General features: G+C 34.4%; 1 protein-coding gene across 10 annotated transcripts in view; it reads left to right on the plus strand.

Moving 5' to 3' along the window:
• Positions 1 to 22433, plus strand: part of dpr10 (defective proboscis extension response 10) — a 668864-nt gene that overhangs the window by 626658 nt on the left and 19773 nt on the right. For all 10 annotated transcript variants that reach the window (XM_073981530.1, XM_073981538.1, XM_073981529.1 and 7 more), the window contains one exon: positions 21022 to 21190. In XM_073981530.1, the coding sequence (XP_073837631.1) occupies positions 21022 to 21190 (169 nt within the window). The remainder of the gene's footprint in view (positions 1 to 21021; positions 21191 to 22433) is intronic.

Raw genomic sequence — 22433 nt, forward strand, 5'->3', positions numbered from 1 at the left:
TACAATTCCATTTGAAAAAAAATTAAAATTTTTTTTTACGAGCACATCTACGATTTTTGGTACAGAGGTAAAGGAAAAAAATCCGGTTTCAAATCTGCTCGCGTTCACGAAATTGGCCAATGCGCGCAAAAGTTATAGCGGTTTTTATTCTCATATAAAGATAAAATATTTAAAAATATCTTTTTTGTTGTTATGAGAAAATGTATGCATAAATCGTTAACAGCAGTCCATATCTATTCGTAGATGTTTAAATAGTTATTAAATTTATTATTATTTTCGCGGAAAGTCAACAAATAATAAAAAAATGTTGAAGTAAATCCAAATTATACTGTCCCAGAATCCGTACAAACCCTCAAAAAATAAATTAAAGAATATATGCGGAATCTAGACAATGCGTAGAAAAATATGATACCAAATTTATAGAGATTGGGTACGTAAATTGCATATTATAGCAACAACAAAAGAGAAAAACTTATTGTTGGAAAATATTGTTGCAAATATTTTTTTGGTTTGATTCTAAAAATTAGAAAAAAATATTTGGGAGTTCTCCAACTATTTTGCTAAAATCCCATAGAATAATGAATGTATACAGTTAAAACTTCATCAAAACATATGGTTTACCATCGCGAGAGTTTAACTGATTACTGTGATAACTTATAAGGGTAGGAAATTAAGAGTAATATTGAAATTACAATTATTCAATTAATATTATAATTAAAAAGCCTGCTATTCGCGAATTAGTTAAAGTCGGTTGATGCGCATCCGTTTTTGGATACAGCGAATCAATCTCTGTCAAAATTTATGCATATTTCGATGTTTCACTCAGGGGCCATTGTGTGCCACCAGTTGCATCATACACTGCAAAAAACCTTAAAGTTGGTAAAAGTCGCGCAATGTGCATACGATGTTGATGCGCATCCGGTTTCGTCAGCGCCTATCAAAAATACGTCCAAATATACCAATTTTAATTAGATTCTTCAAGAACCACGGATGTGCCTCCACATTCTATTTTTGGTGAAAAACCCATAGTACACGCGAATCTCTGTAATTTATGACACGCGTTTTCGCAAATATTATAATCGCGTATAAAGGATTCCATTTACGTAAAAAAAAAAATTCAAGAAAATCGCGGTTTAGTACGCGGATTTGTCGAAATAATTTTTTGCTGCTTTTCCTATTTTTAGGGTATCTATATCCGCGGTTTTAGTGGATGGATTCGATCGCGGAAGGTCTCATTAAATCCGTCGCGTAAAAAAACTAAATTCACGCGGGGTACAAAGGAAATTGAATGGCACTTGTAAATTTTATACGCAAAAAATAGGTTTTTTAAAAAAAATCACGCATCAAATATTGGCCTTTAGACTCCAATTACTAGGATGCTGTAAGGAGCACACTAATGAGATATGCATTAAACGACGTAGAATCACGAGTTTTATAATCCTAATGTGAGTTTTGAATATTATCTTGTTGCGCGTCCGAATTATTAAAACAATTCAAAAAACCCCGAAATTCCGGCTTCAAAATGTCAGCATCAATTTTAGGTGGATGCAGTGGATATATCGAAAAATGATACACTAGTATCATATTGCCCATGAAGTATTCTTTGAGTCTTTCTTTGGGCATATGTCTATAAAATGTAAGGTTAAGCCTAAAATCGGAAGGGAGCATAAAAAAACTTGTTGGCTTCAACCCATTTTTACCTATTTTTCTACATTGATGCCAACACAGCATCCACGTAAATTAATTTTAATGGTCGACCTTATGGGATTCCTCCTAAAACACTTCAGTTTAAAGAATGTATATCATACTATATAGAATATGTTAACAGTTCGCGAATTCTGAAAGGGCGAAACTCGGATTCATCGATTGTAAAAAATTTTTGTTTTTCTCCATATGACTGCTTAAGTCAGGAGTATTCCCCCATTGGCTTAACTTCATCATTACCTTTCAATACAGAGAATAAGGTTTACAAAACGCACTGACAGCCTGCAAAATTTATTGATCGCTACCAATATCATGATTTCGTCCCGGCGAAGGGAATTATCATTTGGCTTTTCAATGTTAATGAGAATGATGCTTACATTTCGGCTTTCCCAAAAAAAAAAAAAAAAACACCAGAACAAAATCATGATATTGGTAGCGATCAGTAAATTTTGCAGGCTGACAGTGCGTTTTGTAAACATTACTCTCTGTATAGAAAGGTAATGATGAAGTTAAGTTAATAGCGGAATACTCCAGACTTAAGCAATCATATGATTGAATGTTCAACTAAAACAAAACAAACAAGAAACAAGTAAGAAAAGCGTTAAGTTCGGTCGGGCCGAACTTTTTATACCCTCCACCACAAATTTCAGCCATTTCGGTGGATTAACGTGGCCACAACCTTCAAAATACCGAAATTCGGAAGGTACCGTTCTATGGGGGCTATATGGTGGCGTGGACCTATACCTACAAATTTCTGCTGGAAAGTTTTATACGTCTAAAGAAGACTAAATACCAAATTTCTGCCATCTCGGTGTGATAATGAGGCTAAAACGTTCAAAATATCGAAAATCGGGAGATATTGTATTATGGGGGCTATATCAACACGTGGACCTATATAAACATTTTATGGTAGAAATGTTTCTTAGCCTCTAGAAACACAACATACAAATTTACAACCGATTCTTTGGTTAAGTGGGTCTAATACATTCAAAATACATATATTAAAATGACGCGTACTTTATAAGGGGCCTTATGTGGGGGCTATACCAAAACGTGGACCTATATAACCCAACTTTGGTAGGAATCTTTTCTGGCCTATGAAGACACAAAATACCAAATTACAACCAATTCTGTGGTCAAATGGGTCTAATACATTCAAAATATATTAAAATGACGCGTACTTTATAAGGGGCCTTATGTGGGGGCTATACCAAAACGTGGACCTATATAACCCAACTTTGGTAGGAATCTTTTCTGGCCTATGAAGACACAAAATACCAAATTACAACCAATTCTGTGGTCAAATGGGTCTAATACATTCAAAATATATTAAAATGACGCGTACTTTATAAGGGGCCTTATGTGGGGGCTATACCAAAACGTGGACCTATATAACCCAACTTTGGTAGGAATCTTTTCTGGCCTATGAAGACACAAAATACCAAATTACAACCAATTCTGTGGTCAAATGGGTCTAATACATTCAAAATATATTGAAATGACGCGTACTTTATATGGGGCCTTATATGGGGGCTATACCAAAACGTGGACCTATATAACCCAACTTTGGTAGGAATATTTTTTGGCCTCTGGAGATACAAAGTACCAAATTACAACCAATTCGGTTGTAAAATGGGCCAAATATCTTAAAAATTCCTTAAAACGACGACGCGTCACGCGTCATTTTGTATGGGGGCTATACGAAAGCGTGGACCTACATAGCCCACTTTCAAAACCAAAAGTCCTACGTAAATATAACATATTTTCCCAAAATTTAATCAACCTACGTCAATCCGTTCGGACGCTAGAGTGATTTCCACAGACGGACAGACGGACGGACATGGCTATATCGATGTAGAATTGCACGCTGATCAAGAATATATATACTTTGTGGGGTCTACAATGATTATTTCGAGTAGTTACAAACGTAGTGACAAACTTAATATACCCCCATCCTATGGTGGAGGGTATAAAAATGTATATTTTTTTTGCATCCGTCAATAGTTTTTTTAGTCTCTCTGTTAAGCACAAGATTTATGTGTATTTTTTTTTAATTTTAAAACAGCAAATATGAGATTAAGCTTGACTTCCCTACAAATAGTAAGTGTATAATACCTACAAAAACATATGAAGAGCCCACGTTTTCGAGCTACAATGGGCACAGCATTCAAAAGTGCCCCTTCGAGGAAAACACGTTTTTAGTTTCTAAGCTACATAAAAAACACAATAAATGTTTCCCTTCCAACGCTACAAAGTAAGAATAAAAATTCAATAGAGAGAGTTCACAATATTTAGGATACAATTTTAAATACATATTTACAGAGTAGTATATAGTCGCCATGTTCGGTATAGTCGTCATTTAAAATTTAGGCCCCGTTTTCAGCATTTTAAAGTTTTTAATCATATATGTCCACGCTATGGTATATCGCAGAATTTTAAAACCGCAAAGAATTGCCATTGTTTTTGCTGTAGCAAGATTTTCAGTTTTTCGAAGATCTTAGCCTAATTTTTAAGAACATCGGTTATAATATAATAATATATAATACTATTCGCAAGTAGTTCGAGTAGAGTTATACAGGGGTTTAATGTGTTGCAGGGCACAGTTCGACTCGAACATAACGCGACTTCCATGAATTAAGTAATTCCAAAAAAAATATAACTCGAAACCTTGAGTGCAGATTAGACTTTTATATCCAGGTAGTGTGTCGGTAACCGATGAATACAATAATCTTTACAACTTTACTTCATTACCAGAAGAGATGGGGTCTGTGCAAGCCAATTAAAAACTTCAAACATTTAAAACCAGACGATACAGACTACGACTCATAGACTCGGAATCCTTCTTGCAGTACTGTTTGGGACTACAAAACTCATGTTTGGGCTTTGCCAAAGCATGGTCTATCTCAACCAATCGACAAACTATTATCCAAATTCTGAAAAAATGCTTTAAGTCGGAGTGAATTTGCGACTATGAACAGATCGAATACCGGCTACATAACAAAATATTTCCCCAAAAATATGTATTCGGGTAGTTTTTAGAGTGTTGTGGCCTTTTTGGACGAACAAACTTGCCAATAAAAATATCGAAACTTTTGGGATATTTTTCTTTACGATTGCGGACGTTTCGAATAAATGCAAACGTTTTGCAAATAAATTTAATTTAGATAAAAGAGTAGAAATATTAACATTTTTTTCGGAGACGGAACCTGTAGAAATGGAGTTACATAGTCCATTTTGGAAATAGTTATTATTTAACAAGTAAAAAAACGTTAAGTTCGGCCGGACCGAACTTTTTATACCCTCCACCAAAATTAAATTGAAAGAGAATGGAATAATTAGTTTCCTTTCATCTACGAAAGTACTTAGCTCCACCTAATTACCAATCAACGAAGACATTAACAGATTTCAACCATTTTGGCGGGATAATGAAGCTAAAACCTTCAAAATACCGAATATCGGGAGGTACCGTTCTAAGGGGGCTACATGAAGGCGTGGACCTATACCAAAAAATGTCAGGTGGAACGATTTTTTATATCCTCAACGAAGACGAATTAACAAATTTCAACCATTTTGGTGCGATACAGAAGCTAAAACCTTCAAAATACCGAATATCGGGAGGTACCGTTCTATGGAGACTATATTAAGGCATGGACCTATAACAACAAATTTAAGATGGAACGTTTTATATCTTCAACGAAGACTAATTACCAAATTTCAACAATTTTGATGGGATAATGAAGCTAAAACCTCCAAAATACCGAATATCGGAAGGTACCGTTCTATGGGGGCTATATTAAGGCGTGGACCTATACCAACCAATATTAGATGGAACGTTTTATATCTTCAACGAAGACTAATTACCAAATTTCAACCATTTTGATGGGATAATGAAGCTAAAACCTCCAAAATACCGAATATCGGGTGGTACCGTTCTATGGGGACTATATGAATGCGTGGACTTATTCCATCAAATTTCAGGTGGAAAGTTTTATACTCGCAACGATATCTAAATACCAAATTTCAACAATTTTGATGGGATATGAAGCTAAAACCTCCAAAATACCGAATATCGGAAAGTACCGTTCTATGGGGGCTATATTAAGGCGTGGACATATACCAAACAATATTAGATGGAACGTTTTATATCTTCAACGAAGACTAATTACCAAATTTCAACAATTTTGATGGGATAATGAAGCTAAAACCTCCAAAATACCGAATATCGGGAGGTGACGTTCTATGGGGACTATATGAATGCGTGGACTTATTCCATCAAATTTCAGGTGGAAAGTTTTATACTCGCAACGATATCTAAATACCAAATTTCAACCATTTTGGAGGGATAATAAAGCTAAAACCTTCAAAATACCGAATATCGGGAGGTACCGTTCTATGGAGACTATATTAAGGCGTGGACCTATACCAACAAATTTTATATGGAACGTTTTATATCCTCAGCGAAGACTAATTAACAAATTTCAACCATTTTTGTGGGATAATGAAGCTAAAACCTTCAAAATACCGAATATCGGGAGATACCGTTCTATGGGGACTATATGAATGCGTGGACTTATTCCATCTAATTTCAGGTGGAAAGTTTTATACGCCCAACGATATCTAAATTCCAAATTTCAACCATTTTGGTGGGATAATGAAGCTAAAACCTTCAAAATACCGAATATCGGGAGGTACCGTTCTATGGAGACTATATTAAGGCGTGGACCTTTACCAACAAATTTTATATCGAACGTTTTATATCCTCAGCGAAGACTAATTAACAAATTTCAACCATTTTGGTGGGATAATGAAGCTAAAACCTTCAAAATACCGAATATCGGGAGGTACCGTTCTATGGAGACTATATTAAGGCGTGGACCTATACCAACAAATTTTATATGGAACGTTTTATATCCTCAGCGAAGACTAATTAACAAATTTCAGCCATTTTGTTAGAATAATGAAGCTAAAACCTTAAAAATACCGAAAATCGGGAGGTACCGATCAATGGGGGCTATATCAAAACGTGGACCGATATATCCCATTTTCAATACCAAGCATCCTGCAAGTAATAAAAACTTCTGTACCAAATATTGACTTTTTATCTTTAAAATTGCGAGCTGTATCTTGATTTCAACAGACAGACGAACGGACGGACGGACATGGTTAAATCGACATAGAATTTTATGCTCCGACGAATATTTCGAGGGTATAAATGTCCAAAAGATTTTCGAACTGTCTTTAAACTGCAGTTATGTTGAACTTGAGTGAGGGAGGTACCCGAAGGTGTTGTCCATACATATTCTCTTGGAACTTGATGTAATTTTGGAAGTAATTTTAAGATATTTGAAGGAGTAGTCCGATATATTCCATATTAGGTTCTATTTATGTTTGGAAGAAATATTGCGATGTGCAAAGTATAGACCGAATCGATTACACCCTTCGAGAGACGCAACATTTTAGCGAAACAAATTTAAATTTATGGCAGAGATACCGATATGACTTAAATTTAATTGGACAACATATTACGAGATCCAAAACATGGACGAAATCATCATCAAATCCAGCCTGCCTTCACGAGCTCCAGCCTGCCAGACAACCAGAGATACAGGTAAAACCATTATTTCTAAAGGCTGAGGCTACAGTTATGCATTGTTCATTATAAGGTAAAAAATCAAGTGACGCACAAAAATTCATTTTTCTTCATTATTTTCTCACACGATTTAGCAGCAAATTTTGGCGAGGTCAATGGAATAAATATCTAATTGGCTTCAAGATGTAGTCCAAGAAGGAGTCTCCATACATTTTATCCAATAGACATTTTTTCATGGACTTAATGAATATGACATAACATACATGGAGTATATTCATTACAAAGAGCATATAAATAAAAAATTTACAATATTTTCTTACAAAACTTGTTAATGATGTACAGTTTCTATTCAGAAACTTCAGAAAAATATAGGTTTCCATTTGAAATCTTCAAACATAAAAAATAAAAAAATTCTGAGAAAAAAATGTAATAATTTGTTGTAGTAGCTTAACAAATTTTGTTCGACCAAACCATTTCGGGAGGGTCCGGGCCCCCTGCGTACGTCCCTGTTTATAAGTATTGTTGTGTATTGTATTCATCTTTCTACCTCTTGAATCATGGCATTAATTAAATTAAAATAATAATTAAATTTAAATTCGGAATTTAAGGCTTGAAGTGTTTTTGGAGTAGCTTGCATATAGCGGTGGACATATCGCTCATTTACTCAAAGAGTGGCATAATTAAAAAAATGCGTTTTCTGAGTTAGCAATTTCTATTTTGTCTTGCGTCAAATTTTCATGTCGATATCTCTAAAACTCAATGAGTTGCAGCTCATTTACTAAGAGTTTGGCATAATTCAACAAAAATGTTTTTTGAGTTTATGAAGAACTAAAACACTTAAAATCATGCTTGATCTTGCACAGAAAGCAGTGATATCAGGCTAGCTGTTTGCAAAACATGGTCAAAGTACTTCTTTTAGTTTTGATAATAATCTTTTTATGTTGGGAAGTCAAATTTCAATCGTCAACTTAAAACGCGTTTTTCTCGAAACTGGATTTTTTGAAATGTGTCACTCTTATGTACATTAGGGTGATTTAAAAAAATCTATGTCGTATTTTTTATGCGGCAACACCTATAGTGTTTAGTTTTGTTAGATTTTAGGAGTGTCAAAGTTGAGCAAAATCGGAATATGTTAACACCAGGTTTTCGGAGGCGAGTTTTTTCACGACTCCGGGTCGACTCAATGAGTGAATTCCTATACCACTAAAAATGTGCAAACATTTGTAACTTTTTCCTATATTTTGGCCTATATCGGCTAATGTGTTAATTTTTCCTTACATATTCATTAGAAAGGGCATTCGTTCGAATGCATTCGAACATATCAACATTGTTTCAGGCGAATTTTACATTGAAAAATAGCAAAGTTAGAAATTTTTAGTCGGTTTTCCTTTTTTGCACGAGTATATTCTGGACTGAATTCTTCCGCGTGAGAAAATCATAAGGACTACATGCAATAAAAATTATAAGCAATTCATGACCAAGTTTCAAACTGGATATAAGGCAACATTTTAGTGTGCTTAGCCTTAAAAAGAGACCCTCAGTTGGAAAGCTCAATAAAAGCCATTTATTCCGAGAAAACTACGTGAATTTTTGGCAGATTTTTTTCTTCATCTGAAAGAGAAAAATATTACGAGGTTTTGAGGTCGTCTACGAAACCCTGTTTTTATTAAAGCATTTTGCGGTGCCAACTCTATCTCAAAAACTAAGAAACCAATTGTCATATAATTTTGTGGCCGATTTCGAGAAAAGTACAGTTTATATGCTGCATACAAAATAAAATAAATTGTTCCCATCCAATGCTCTACTAAGGCAATATTGTTCCCATCGACTTAAAAATTTGACCACATATTCTATGCTATTTATACTTTCTACTTTTTCAGAAATTTATATGCAGAGATCACCCCTTAACTTAAATTCAGCGATCACATTTTGAACTTTGACGTCGAGTGGATAATTTTATTGAAATATTTGAGATATATTGTGTACACCACACAGCACGTAGCCAGATGAATGTTTTCTGGAAATGAAAAATTAGCACACGATGAGATTTCGTGCATTAAAATATTCTACAAAAATGTTGCTAGGAAAATTTTATGTAGGGTCGGTCTACGAGTACTAGGACAAGAAATCGATATTGTCATGTTTTCATCGTTCTTTATCATTTTTACCCGATCATTTCTCATGAAAACTCTGTGATTATATATTTCATTGAATTTCGTATATGCTATTGATTGTGTAGAAAACTCGGATACACATGAACTATATCTTTTCCTGGCGGACAGATCCAGTCATTTGAATGCCTAGATCTAAAGCCCTCATTGAGTATATAATAAATCCTAGAAGAAAGATTCACCGTTTGTCAGACTTCTGAGTTATAGCGGGATGAAACTGTTGTTAACCAACAACGAATTTATGATGCCTTATTCAGAAGCGTAACCATCCGAATTTGATATATATTTCGAAATTTACCGAAATACATAAACATACGATTTTATTTTATTTTATTATATTTTATTATTATTTTTTTTTTTTTGAGAAAGTAACGGGTAAAACTGATAAAGGACAATGAAAACGTGACAATGTCGATTTCTTGGATTTGGGAAACCTACATATAATTTTCGATGGAAAATTTTTGGAGAACATTTAATTTTGTTTTACTTTTTGAGTTCAAGAACAAAAAGGACATGGAAGAAACTGAGCTAGAAGGACAGCATATTGCTCATTCTATTTAACTGATGTTATCTAAAAATTATGAAAACATGTTATCTAAAAATTAAGAAACTATATCTCCAAACAGAGATATAAATCTATTTTTTGAATGATTAATGGGGGTCAATCAAAGAATTCATTATGTCATGACTCAGAAATTTCAGCTATGGGATCCTTTGGGGTTCTCAATTGGGGCTTTCATTCCCAAAAGTAATTTTCCTCCCCCAGATCCTAACTTCCATTTTGTGTCAGAGGGTATTCAGTAAGATATCCCATATAGACCACAATGTCTTTAATAGAAGACAAGGATGACTTCTCAAGTTGAGAATACCAATAGACCTTTGTGAAAAGACCAGTAAGACTTCTGACGAAAGAAATTAAAGGTACAATCTTAATTCGATTGTCATAGAACTTTTGTTTGCAAAAATTTAACGAATCAATTGGATCAACAAAATAGGGATGAATAGTCTACACTTCAAAGTATAGTAAATATCCTGTGAATTATTCTTTAACTTAGTATCATATATAATTTGCATATATATTTTCTTATACCTTTCTTTTAAAATAAATAATGATTTTTAAAAAAGCTCTTGTTCCAAATTTAATGCTATATTTAATGCTATATATAACGTGGGAAAATTTTTTCCCGGAGTCGAAGTCGAGTTATTTTTTTCGACTCAGACTCCGACTTCAGCAAAATTGCTCGACTCCGACTCGTATACTCCGACTCGGAAACCCTGCTTATTATATTAGAAAAAATTCCGCCACACATTCCAAATTTCATCAAAATTTGAAAGATCGCGGGAAAATATATATGGGAGCTATATCCAAATCTGAACCGATTTCCATGTAATTTGGCACATTTATTTTCAGACCGAATTTAGTCACAGATTCCAAATTTCATCAAAATCGGAGGTATGTAGCGTGTTTGTGCAGCAAATACGTCAAATCAGTCGAAAATACATATGGGAGCTATATCCAAATCTGAACCGATTTTCACCAAAAGAAATAGCGTTCTTCCTATGGGTAAAAAATTATATTACCCAATTTTCCGCTGAATCGGACAAAAAATGCGACCTGTACGTTGCGAACAAAAATACATGGACAGACGGACGGACATGCATAAATCGACTCAGAAAGTGATTATATGTATATCCCCAAAAGGAAATGTGGGCCTTCTCCGTTTCCTTTTGTATGTTACATACAAATGCACAAAGACATAATACGCCTTACCACAGTGTGGTGTAGGGTATAAAAACAATACAAATTTTTTCGGCCTAATGTATATTCATACATTATGGTTGTGACTTTTTTTGCATATTTTAATGAATTTCACTCAAAACTATATTAAACCTTAGTTATAAAGTGATTCGATAAAAAGCCTTACACAAAATTGATTTTAACATTTCTATATTTCAGCACTTGAAATCTTGGGAATGTATATGGAAGCTATATTTAATTCTGAACTGATTTCAATATAATAATATAATTTCGCAACTTTATTTCTAAACCAAATTCCGTCACACATTCCAAATTTCAGTGATTTTTAGATCAAATTTTACTAAATAACTTGTATGCATTAGTCAGTAAAATTTGGCATTAAATTACATGGAGGAGCGGTTTGGTATCTATGAATGAAAAAAGTAAAAAAAAATCGGTGGAAAAAGTATCGATTTTCCGACATTCTTTTGCACTTCCGACATTTAAGAATCGTTCATAGATGACAATTCGTATGTCCCAGGAAATTTTTTTTGGCTAATTATGCAAATACCTCTTTGCATGCAACATTAAAGGTTATATCAAAATCCAGCTATTTAATAGTTCTCTGAGTGTATGTATGTCAATATGTCATCAGTCTTTTGAAACAAAGGTAAAATGACAACAACAACTTAATAACATGCTTAAACATTATACAGTAATGTGAGTTACATTTTTATGTCGTTCTTTCATTCCATTGCGTGAATTTTATTGTCTTGATGGACAAACATAAATGAAGGTGGTTGATATTTATTCAGTGAATTCTCTCCACCCTTGTAGGCACATCGTAATTTGTGACTTTTGATTGTTACGTTCCAACCCTCAACACTTTTGTTTTTCTATTTCACAGTGATTTCAACAAAAATAAGAAAATACACAGTACGAGTATATTATCAGTTCTCAAGGGAATTGTAATACCAATGTTGGCATTTTTTTCTAATTTGAAAGCCAGACAGATAAAGTAAAAGATTTATTTTTTTTGTACCTAAAATCTATTTTTGTTTTCAAAGGTAAAGGTAAATGTATAAGCTTTTGTTTTGGGAAAAATGAAACGTTTATGTTGTCTTTTGTTGAATTTTAAAATACGTACAATATTTTAAATTAAAAAAATTTGATATTAAAACAAATAACGTAGGCGAAGGTTAGAAAAAGAAGTGGATAAAAAATTAAATTAATTTAAAGAGTATAAAGTAAGCATATTTTATTATGCAAGCATCTTAGTAGGCATAAATTACACATCAGTTCAAATGAAAAAAATAAATATATAAATAAAATATATTTGAAGAAAATAAATTAGTCTTCATTTCTTACGCAATCATCTTATTAGGCATAAATGAAATAGAACTTACATACGTATTATGTACGTCACTAACTTATCAAAAATAGATCTTCAACCGCATTGGTCTTCCATTTATACTATCACTTGTCGAAATAATGATTTTAGACCGCAAACATTTTTCGAGAAATTCGTTTCACACAACTTTAAATTGATTTAGTCCTGTCCGGTCATCTGTCTGTCCATCAGTCTGTCTGGCTGGAGCCCATGGGTCAACCAATTTGGTCCAAACTTTGGATTTCACAATACACCGACAAATCCACACCAATCCTATCCTATGGGTCTCTTGTCTGTCTTTTTACAACCTCCTATCCCTCTACATATAATGTTTTGATAAGTTTTTAACTAGGGCTACATAAAATTTTAATTATATGTGATTCGATAAAAAAAATCTTCCGCAAAAAAAACTTCTAAAGTTTTTATTTTTCAGAACTTTTGAAAATTTTTTAAAGTGACTGTAAGCAGATATTTAACTGAAAACAAGGTATAAGGGCACACGACATAACTAAAATGACATAACCGTTTGTTTCTCACTAATTTTATCATCGTATTATACCATATATATCTTTTTATATTATATATAACACTAGGGGACCCGGCGAACTTCGTCTCGCAGTTTGTTAGGTACAGAACTTGATGGCTTTGGTTCAAACCTATAATACTATTATTGCTATCACCTTGTTCAATGGCAAATATTGCTATTTTTGAAGCAGATGCACATTAGACAATTGTACTTTCGACAATTGTCAGCTTGACGAAGAGAAAAGGTACTGAGAGGTAAAGTGTTTCTATTTTCCTCGACTCTCTCCTATATACTGACAATAGCCGCGAAAAAATTAGGCAACTGTAAATCGGGACTAACACTTTTTTAAGCCAATAACACGTGTTGCGATGAAAAAAAATATTTGGTAGCACAGTTGAAGCAAAATAATATCATAACGCCCCTATTCGTTTCATAATCGATGGTTTTCTGCAATTCTTGTTCCGATCGTTATCAGGTAACCACCTTCGTCTGTTTTTTTCTGACTTCTGTTTAACGTGAACTCCCGAAATCTACTAGCATTGTAAGTTCGAAATGAGATGCAAAGGCTCTGGTAACACTGACAAATGCGGTAATTGAATTTTGACTGAGACTGTACAATCCAGTACTTGGTACATTGATCCTTGTTAACAGAGCTATTATATTAGTTGCCGTTATTTGTGTGTTTCGGATGCTTGAAGTCTTGTCACATTAACACGTGACTGTTGTCGATTACTTGGTCACCCTATAATTAATTTCGCCGAAAATAACATAGTCAAATTAATATCAAAAAATAATTAACGTTTAATAAGTATTTACCTACTTATGTCGCCCGATAAAGAATATTTGTCAGATAATTCGACCAAAAAATCTTCAGTACCTACGATTTCTTTTTTTTCCAATTTTTTCCAATTTTGAATATCATCCTTTTTCGATGTACAGACAAACAGTGTACCAACAGTACCAGTGTCCATATGTATATATTTGGCCATTTGTAATTGCCTTCCAGCTCTGCGGCAACTAATCTGATTGAATTAATACTCCTTTTCAGTGGGGACATAATACAGTATCAATATATATCTCGTGCAGCTTAAATTTTATACCGCATAAATGGGAAGTTGATCTTTCGAAGATGTTTCACTTACAGATTAAAAGTATACATATATGCCACAACCTCACTTCCAATAAAATTACCTCCGAGCTCTTGATTTTTTAAATAACCCACCTATTTTTTGTGGATTTGTACCTTTTTCCTCAAAACTGTGGAAACCACATTCGGCGTTATCTTCACATCTTCATCTTTTCAATCGGAATCTGACCGAAACCACCACTAATCTTTACAAACTCTAAACTAACCCTTCTCCTATTAATCATTTTGCGCTGTTAATTTCCTAAAAAGACGCTTGCAAAATAAATTGATTGTGAATAAAAAATTATGTATATACAACTTTCAAAAATTGACAAAACAGAGGCGTACAATGGACCCTAACAGTTAGTGCATATACAATTTTCGCCAAAAACTGCCCAAATAAGTGTCAAAGTAAATTCCAAACGCGAAGCTCGATAGAAATTTGTGGAAAAATTGACTTTCTTAAAAAAATATTTTTGCAAATTTTTCGCACATTTTCACGATTTTTTTAGGTTTTATCCTTTTCTGCCAGGAGACCATTCCGAATTGGTGCGAATTGTTAAAATCTGTTCAGCCATTCTTGAGTTATAAGCGTAGTAACTAACATCATCCTTTTTTATATATATAGATTATTTTATATATCATAAAAATTAAAAGTGGTTTGTGCCGGACCTTTTTTAAAATTCAGGTGGAATAAAAGTTATTTTAGTCATTAATAGGTAAAATACCATCCATTCGTGCAACAGGAAACAATTTTTTGAGGAACAAATTTTTTCATTTTTTTTTTTTCAAAGTTGTTTGTTCGGAACTTTTTTTATAATAAAGTGGAATGAATGTTATTTTAGGCATTAATAGGCAAAAGTTCATTCATTTTCACTACAGGAAATCATTTTTGAGAAAAAATATTTACTCCAGAAAAGACATCCAACAAATAAGACTGGGTGCAAAGATCAGTCTCGGGAGCCTTTAGAAGTTCTCCACTAGAAGCTCTGAATGCAATGCTGAACTAGGGATAGGCAATGGAAAGCAATAATCGAATTTTCGACTTTTCAATTTTGGTCTAAAACAAAAATGCCATTTTTCGGTCTGGCGATTATCTTAGTTGTCCTACAACACGAATTTCAACTTTTTCATAACCGCAGCAAATCGATTATTCGTCGATTTTCGAGTTTTTTTTGATGCGACTTTCCCTCCAGACAAAAGTCGACTACGATTTTTAGACTTTTTGACTGCAAAATGTCGATTAATCAATTATTCGAAAGTCGACTTTCCTATCCCTATGTTGAACCTCCGGCATTTGGGCATCAACATTAAATATAAGGCAGCACGTAGTGGGTATGCCCGGGTTCGATTCCCAAGCTGGACAAAAACGTAGGTCCCATATCATTGAACTAATATAAATCGTCGTGCACTCATTGATCTGTTAGAAATCTACCGTGTCCCTTTGTATGTGTGTAGCACGTAGTGGTCTAACTATGCATGAACTGAATCTTTGGAGCGACAGCACCTAAGGGAATTAAGAGCAGACCTTAAACTTGAACCCGTCGGATATTTAACGACTATATCTATAGCCATTCTTGAAATTTGAAAATATTGACGTTATCCCACATAGAGATGACTCTAACCGAAGTTTCCTCCTCTGGATGGTCTGGCCTTCTATACAGAGAGGTTCCAAGATGGAAGAAGGAGCTGGCGTCAGCTGTAAAAGTCTAATCCTTGAATACTCGATATTTTGAAGTTTTTAGCCACATTATCACACTGAAATGGCTTAAATAAGGTGTTTAGTGTTTTGCTATAGCCCCCATAAAACCTTACTTCCCGATTTCCGGCATTTTGAAGGCTTATCAGGCTTTAGTCTTCCTCAACCTGCAAAATTTTCTCCCAGAAATTTGGTATTACCTCCCGATTTTAGGTATTTTACCTGTTCTAGCCTCATTGCCACACCCAATTGGCTAAAATTTGGTATTTCGTCTTTTTTGGGGCTACAAAATGTTCCCTCAACAAATTTTCAGTACAGTTCAAAGTTTTGATATAGCCTCCATAGAGCGATACCTTCCCCATTTTCGATATTTTTAAGTTTTTAGTCTCATTATCACACTGAAATGGCTTAAATTAGGTGTTTAGTGTTCCTTTGGGCTACAAAACTTATTCCCAAAAATTTATCAGTACACGTTTACCGTTACTGCATGATTTTCAAGGTTTTTCCTGCAGAAAATTATCGGTATTGGTCCACGTTTTGATATAGCCTCCATAGAAACTGACTCACTATTTTCCGTATTGTATAGGTTTTAGCCAAACTATCAAACCGAAATGGCTGAAATATGGTGTTTAGTCTTCGTTGGGTGTACAAAATATTCCCGCTAATAATGGTCGGTACAGATTCATGTTTTGATATAGCCCGCATAGAACATACTTTCCGACTTTGAAGGTTTTGCTTTTGATTGGTTCTTAGGAAGTTAAAGGATATTGCCCCATGTGAAGTTTTTTCAAAAGACATTTCTACTAAAGTGGATGTAACTCTCAGATTGTCAATTGGTAGAAATATTGATGTCTCATTGGTATTAAACCCTGTTAAAAAGAAGTTGGTAATCTTCAATTAACAAAAATTGTTAATATAAGTCTGCATTTTGATATATCCCCCATGGAACGGTACCACCCTATTTTCGGTAAGGTTTGAGCTAAATTATCTAACCAAAATGGCTAAAATTTGGTATGTAAAACACTTTTTCAGGGAATTGTCGGTATAGGTCCACGCCTTCATAAAACCCCCATAGAAAGGTACCTCCGATTTTCGGTATTTTGAAGATTTTAGCCTCATTATCACACCGAAATGGCTGAAGTTTTGAAAAGTTGTATACTCCTACTCCAACTTTTCAACAGAAATTTGCTGGTATAGGTACATATAGGTACATATAGCCTTCATAGAGCTGTACCACCCGATTTTCTGTATTTTGAAGGTTGTGGCCTCAATATTCCACTGAAATGGCTGAAATTTGGTATGTACGAGGGCGGTTCGGAAACTTCTTAGCCTATCAATGAAAGAGAATAGTTAGTTTTTCAAAAATTTTTTTATTTTTCAGTATAATCTCCAGAAACTTCAATACACTTAGTTCAACGCTTTTCTAGCAATTCTATCCCTTGATTAAAATAGTTTTCCTCAAGGTCTTCAAAATAGTGGTTTTCAACTGTAATTGCATCTTCATTTGAGGTAAAACGCTTGCCAGCAAGGATTTTTTTTAGATTTGGGAACAAGTAAATGTTACTGGGAGCTAAATCAGGAGAATAAGGTGGGGGGTCAAGCAACTCGTACTTTAATTCGTTGATTTTAGTCACTCTTGTGCGCTGGTGCGTTGTCTTGATGAAAAATTATTTTTTTGTGTTGTAAGCCAGGACGTTTTTCTCGAATTTGTACATTTAATTGATCCAAAAGGTTGCAATAGTACTCTGAATTTATTGTTTTACCCTTTTGCAGATAGCCAATCAATAAAATACCTTTGAAGTCCCAAAAAACCGTTGCCATAACCTTGCCAGCCGATTGAATTGTTTTTGCCTTCTTTGGGGCACTTCCTCCAGCTTCAGTCCATTGTTTGGATTGTTCTTTTGTCTGTGGAGTATAGTGGTGGATCCATGTCTCATCAACAGTTATGAAACGACGCCTAAAATCCACTACGTGGTTAATTTTAATGCTTGTACGACCACGTTTAAATTCAGCAACCCAATTTTTTACTGTTGCATATGAAGGAGCACTTTCACCATATCATTATGAATTTCTTGTTCCGATAAACCTTTTTTATGTAAATATTTAATGACAGCAGGCATTTCTAATTTGTCCATTGTAAAAAAATTGCGGATGCGTCTTTTTTGAACACCTGTTTCCATATGAATGAGTTGCCAGATCGAAACAAAATTTAACATGTGTTCATAACGGAGATGGAAGTTTTCAAAACACTTAACTTTTTTCTGTTTATACCGCGCTTTTTGTGCTGGGCTAAGAAATTTCCGAACTGCCCTCGTATTAAGGGTACGTTTGGGATATGAAATTGTCCACCTTAATTTGTCGGTATAAGTACAGGTGTTCATATAGCTTCCATGGAACGGTATCTCCATATTTTTCGATATTTTGAAGGTTGTGACTTTAATATCCCACCGAAGCGGCTGAAATTTGGTGTCCGTTGGGGGTATAAAACTTTCCACCTGACATTTGTCGGTGAAGGTACATGCCTCCCTTCATATAGGTCCGATGGAACGGTATCTCCCGATTTTTGGTATTTGAAGGTTTTAGCCTCATTATCACACCGAAATGGCTGAAATTTGGTATTTAGTTTTCGTTGGAGGTTAAAAACTTTCCACCTGCCCCCATAGAATGGTACGCCAAAAAACAAACAAAAACATCACCGGACGGGGTTTTAAGTAAATCGCGATCAATGGTCACATTTTTAAGGGTTTTTTTAGGATTTAATGATTTTGCTTGGAAACCGCAAGCCTTACAAAAATGGGAGTGAAGAAATGGTTGTAGAGAACTTTCACTGTAATTGGTCCCATTTCGGTGGGGCTTGCGGTTTCCAAACAAAATTGTTCAAAACCTTAAAACCCCAAAAATGTGATCTTTGGGCGCGATTAATTAAAAATCTCTCCGTTGATTTCTTTGTTTTTTTCTCATCTATGATCATTGTAGTTTCAAAATCCGCAAAAACTCTCCAAGTGTAAGCTCCCTTCATTTAAGGTTAGTTCAGGGGCACCGTTTTTGTTTCTAGGGTGGGGCGATTTGAACACCTTATTGGGCCCTTCGCGTTTCTGAACCCTGGGATTGTACTGAGCAAAAAGTCCACTAGACCATATGTCTACGGTGAAAATAGAGCCTCCTGATTTTAAATTTTTTTATGCAGTTTTTTTATGTTTTGGCATATTACAGCCAAACCATTGAGATTTTCGATTCAACACAAATGTAGCCAAGGCAATAATTTAGAACTCTCTAGTACATCGCCAAAGCATTGGAACGCTGCTTCAGGCAGTTTTGATCTTGTGAATAAAAAATAAAATCGGAAGGCTCGATTTTCACCGTAGACATATCGCTCATTTAATCAAAGAGTGACATATCTCAAAAAAAAATCCAGTTTCGAGAAAAACGTGTTTTAAGGCGCATGATCAAACATGATTTGAAGTGTACTCAAAAACTTTCGTGTTGAATTATGCAAAACTCGTAGAAAATGAACTGTAACGCGTCGAGTTTCGAGATATAATATAATTTTTTTTTAGCCATAGGAAGAACGCTATTGCTTTTCGTGAAAATCGGTTCAGATTTGAATATAGCTCCCATATATATTTTTTTCGGCCGATTTAACGTATTTCCTGCACCATACACGCAACATTAGTCAGAATTTGATGAAATTTGGAATGTGTGATTGAATTCGGTCTAAAAATAAATGTGCCAAACTACATCGAAATCGGTTCAGATTTGGATGTAGCTCCCATATATATTTTCGGCCGATTTAATGTATTTGCTGCACCAAACACTCTATATACGTTTAATTTCGATGAAATGTGAAATGTGTGATTGAATTGAATTGAATAGCTCCCATATATATTTTCGCCCGATCTGCCCAATTTTGATGAAATTTGGAATGTGTGACGGAATTTTGTCTAGTAATAAGTGTATCAAATTATATAGAAATCAGTTAAAATTGATATATATCTCATATATTTTACATATTCACAGAGGCGTAGGGTATCATATAGTCGGTCCCGCCTGACTATGATCCTTTCTGTACTGGTTTTGAGTTATGCCACTCTTTGAGTAAATAAGCGATATGGTCTAGTGGACTTTTTTGCTCAGTACAATCCCAGGAATTGGAAAGGTGAAGGGCCCAATATGGTGTTTTTCCTTCAATACGCATCGCCCTGGCCTAATGTTTACTATTTAATCCCATATAGAAATTAACAATCGGTGACTACAAAAACTATGGTTTTGGCCAGGAAAATCGATTTTTGAACCACTGTGCGCCGTTCTTACCTGTTGTTATATCGCTGCAAATAACAACAACTAAAATGGGACTGTGATTACATATTATTTTACAATTAACAATTCTTTTAAACATGCATACTTTCATTCTGAAGAAAAAGTATACTTGAAATAATGACATTCTTATTTAGGAACAAAATTCCACTTTGCAACATAATATCGTTTATTGAGAATAACTACTGTGCAGTGTAGACGCATTTTTTCTAAAAACAGAGCGTACATACATATTTTTTTATTATGGAAAATTTTTAGAATATTTTTTTCCAAGAAATAGTTATTTGTCCATGACATGCAATCATACTGCAAAAGGAAGTGTGTAATTTCTTTCTCATCCTTTGTGTGTGTGTGTGTGCCTTCTATTTTTGGGGCGTGAAGTGAAGAGAACTGTTGTAAATTTAAACAGCATTTAGTTAGTGACGGTGAAAATTGATATACCGCACCTTAAGTAAATGTGTGCGATCCAGTGAATACTTGCCAATGTTAAATTATCCTCGAACATGCAAACTCAAATCCTTTAAACATAAACATCAAGAACACAATAGATTTAAAGGAAGTACCCAATTTCATAGTTAGCAGTACATATAACGAAAGAAGCCACCTGGCACGAAATGTAACCGCCACTAACCAACCACTTATTGTTAACAAATATGCTAGGAATTTTTACACCTTAAGTTTGCCAACTAATAAACTTGTAAAATTTAAATAAGAACTTGTATTCATTCTTCTCTTAACTTATTCAATATTTTGTCGTTTGCAGGTACTGAGCGAGGAGACATCAGGTGGCCGTCTCAAATTTAAGACCATAAAATCCGAAGAAACCAAATCAATTTTACTTATTGATGATGCCAATATATCCGATTCGGGAAAATATTCATGTTATCCATCAAACACAGAAATTGCCAGTATACGCGTTCATGTCCTCCAAGGTAAGTAGTGACGAAGACTGTGATTTATCTCTGCTATCGCCATATAGATTGAATAAGTGAAGCAACAAAAGATAAATAACTGTTAGAAAAACTAAGAGAAAAAGGTTTTCAATAACTTATTTTGAAGCATAAAATATTATGCGTTTACACTATAAGTGACATACAAACACAGATATTTTAAAATATAAGCTCATATAGCAGATTGATATAGCACTTCGAATGGGACAGAAAAAATAATTATTAAAACAAACGTACATGTAACACATTTGCAGTTTTTTCGGAAAGGCAAAGATGAGTGCTACCGGACGTATCCAAATATCGTGGGTAGATATATTGGGTAACTGAGTATTAAACAAGTAAAACAGTATCAGACGGCTTTCCGACAGAGATATTTTCTCAGCCCGTACTAAAATGAAGAGAAGCAAACCCAGTATAGGTTGTTCTTTCCAAATTCTTACTGAAGTAATGATTACTGCGACAACTATACGAAATAAAGAATAAAATGAATTGATAACATGTCTCTTCTTAAGCCTAAATGTTTGAAATGTTTGGAGAGGTACCGAAAAATGTGGACCGATGTAGGCCATCTTAGAATTTCACGTAAGTTTGAAAGAACAATTAAGATGTGCAAAGATTGGATCAAATCGAGTACTCATTTAAAAGGCCATGGTTAGTGGCCGTTGGGTTTTAACAGCTTTAGGGTGATTATCTCAGCCAGTATTGACGTACCACCGACAACAAAAGTTTACAGTCGTAACATGAGCTGCGAGGACTACCTAGTGTAAAAATTTCGAAGCGATCCAAGACATGACCTTGAATGGCACATTTCCGAAAAATGTTGAAATTTTGTGTGGGAAGTGCCCGAATTGACAGATACAGTCCATCTTCGAACATGATTTAAATCCAAATAAACAAGTAAAAAATATCAGTGGGTTTTACTAACAACATCGGTTCAACTAACAACATCGGTATACATTTACAAGGGATCTTCGCACAGGCCCAAAACTGCACTAGGACAAAAATGTTGCACTCGTGTGGGGAAGTTACCCTTAAGACAGAACCGTTATGGGCCATTTTAGAAGTTAAACTAAATTTGGACAAAATATTAGGAGATACAAATTTGGACCAAATTGGTTGCCCCATTCAGAAGATATCGTGCAAACCACTTTAGTGACATTTTTAAATATTGGTGGAAGTACAGGAAGTTGTGGACCGGTATTATCCATCTTCGAGCTGAAACCAT

This window comes from Musca autumnalis, unplaced genomic scaffold (genome assembly GCF_047663935.1).
Source record: "Musca autumnalis isolate F117 unplaced genomic scaffold, ASM4766393v1 scaffold_4, whole genome shotgun sequence".
In the NCBI taxonomy this organism is placed as follows: Eukaryota; Metazoa; Arthropoda; class Insecta; order Diptera; family Muscidae; genus Musca; species Musca autumnalis.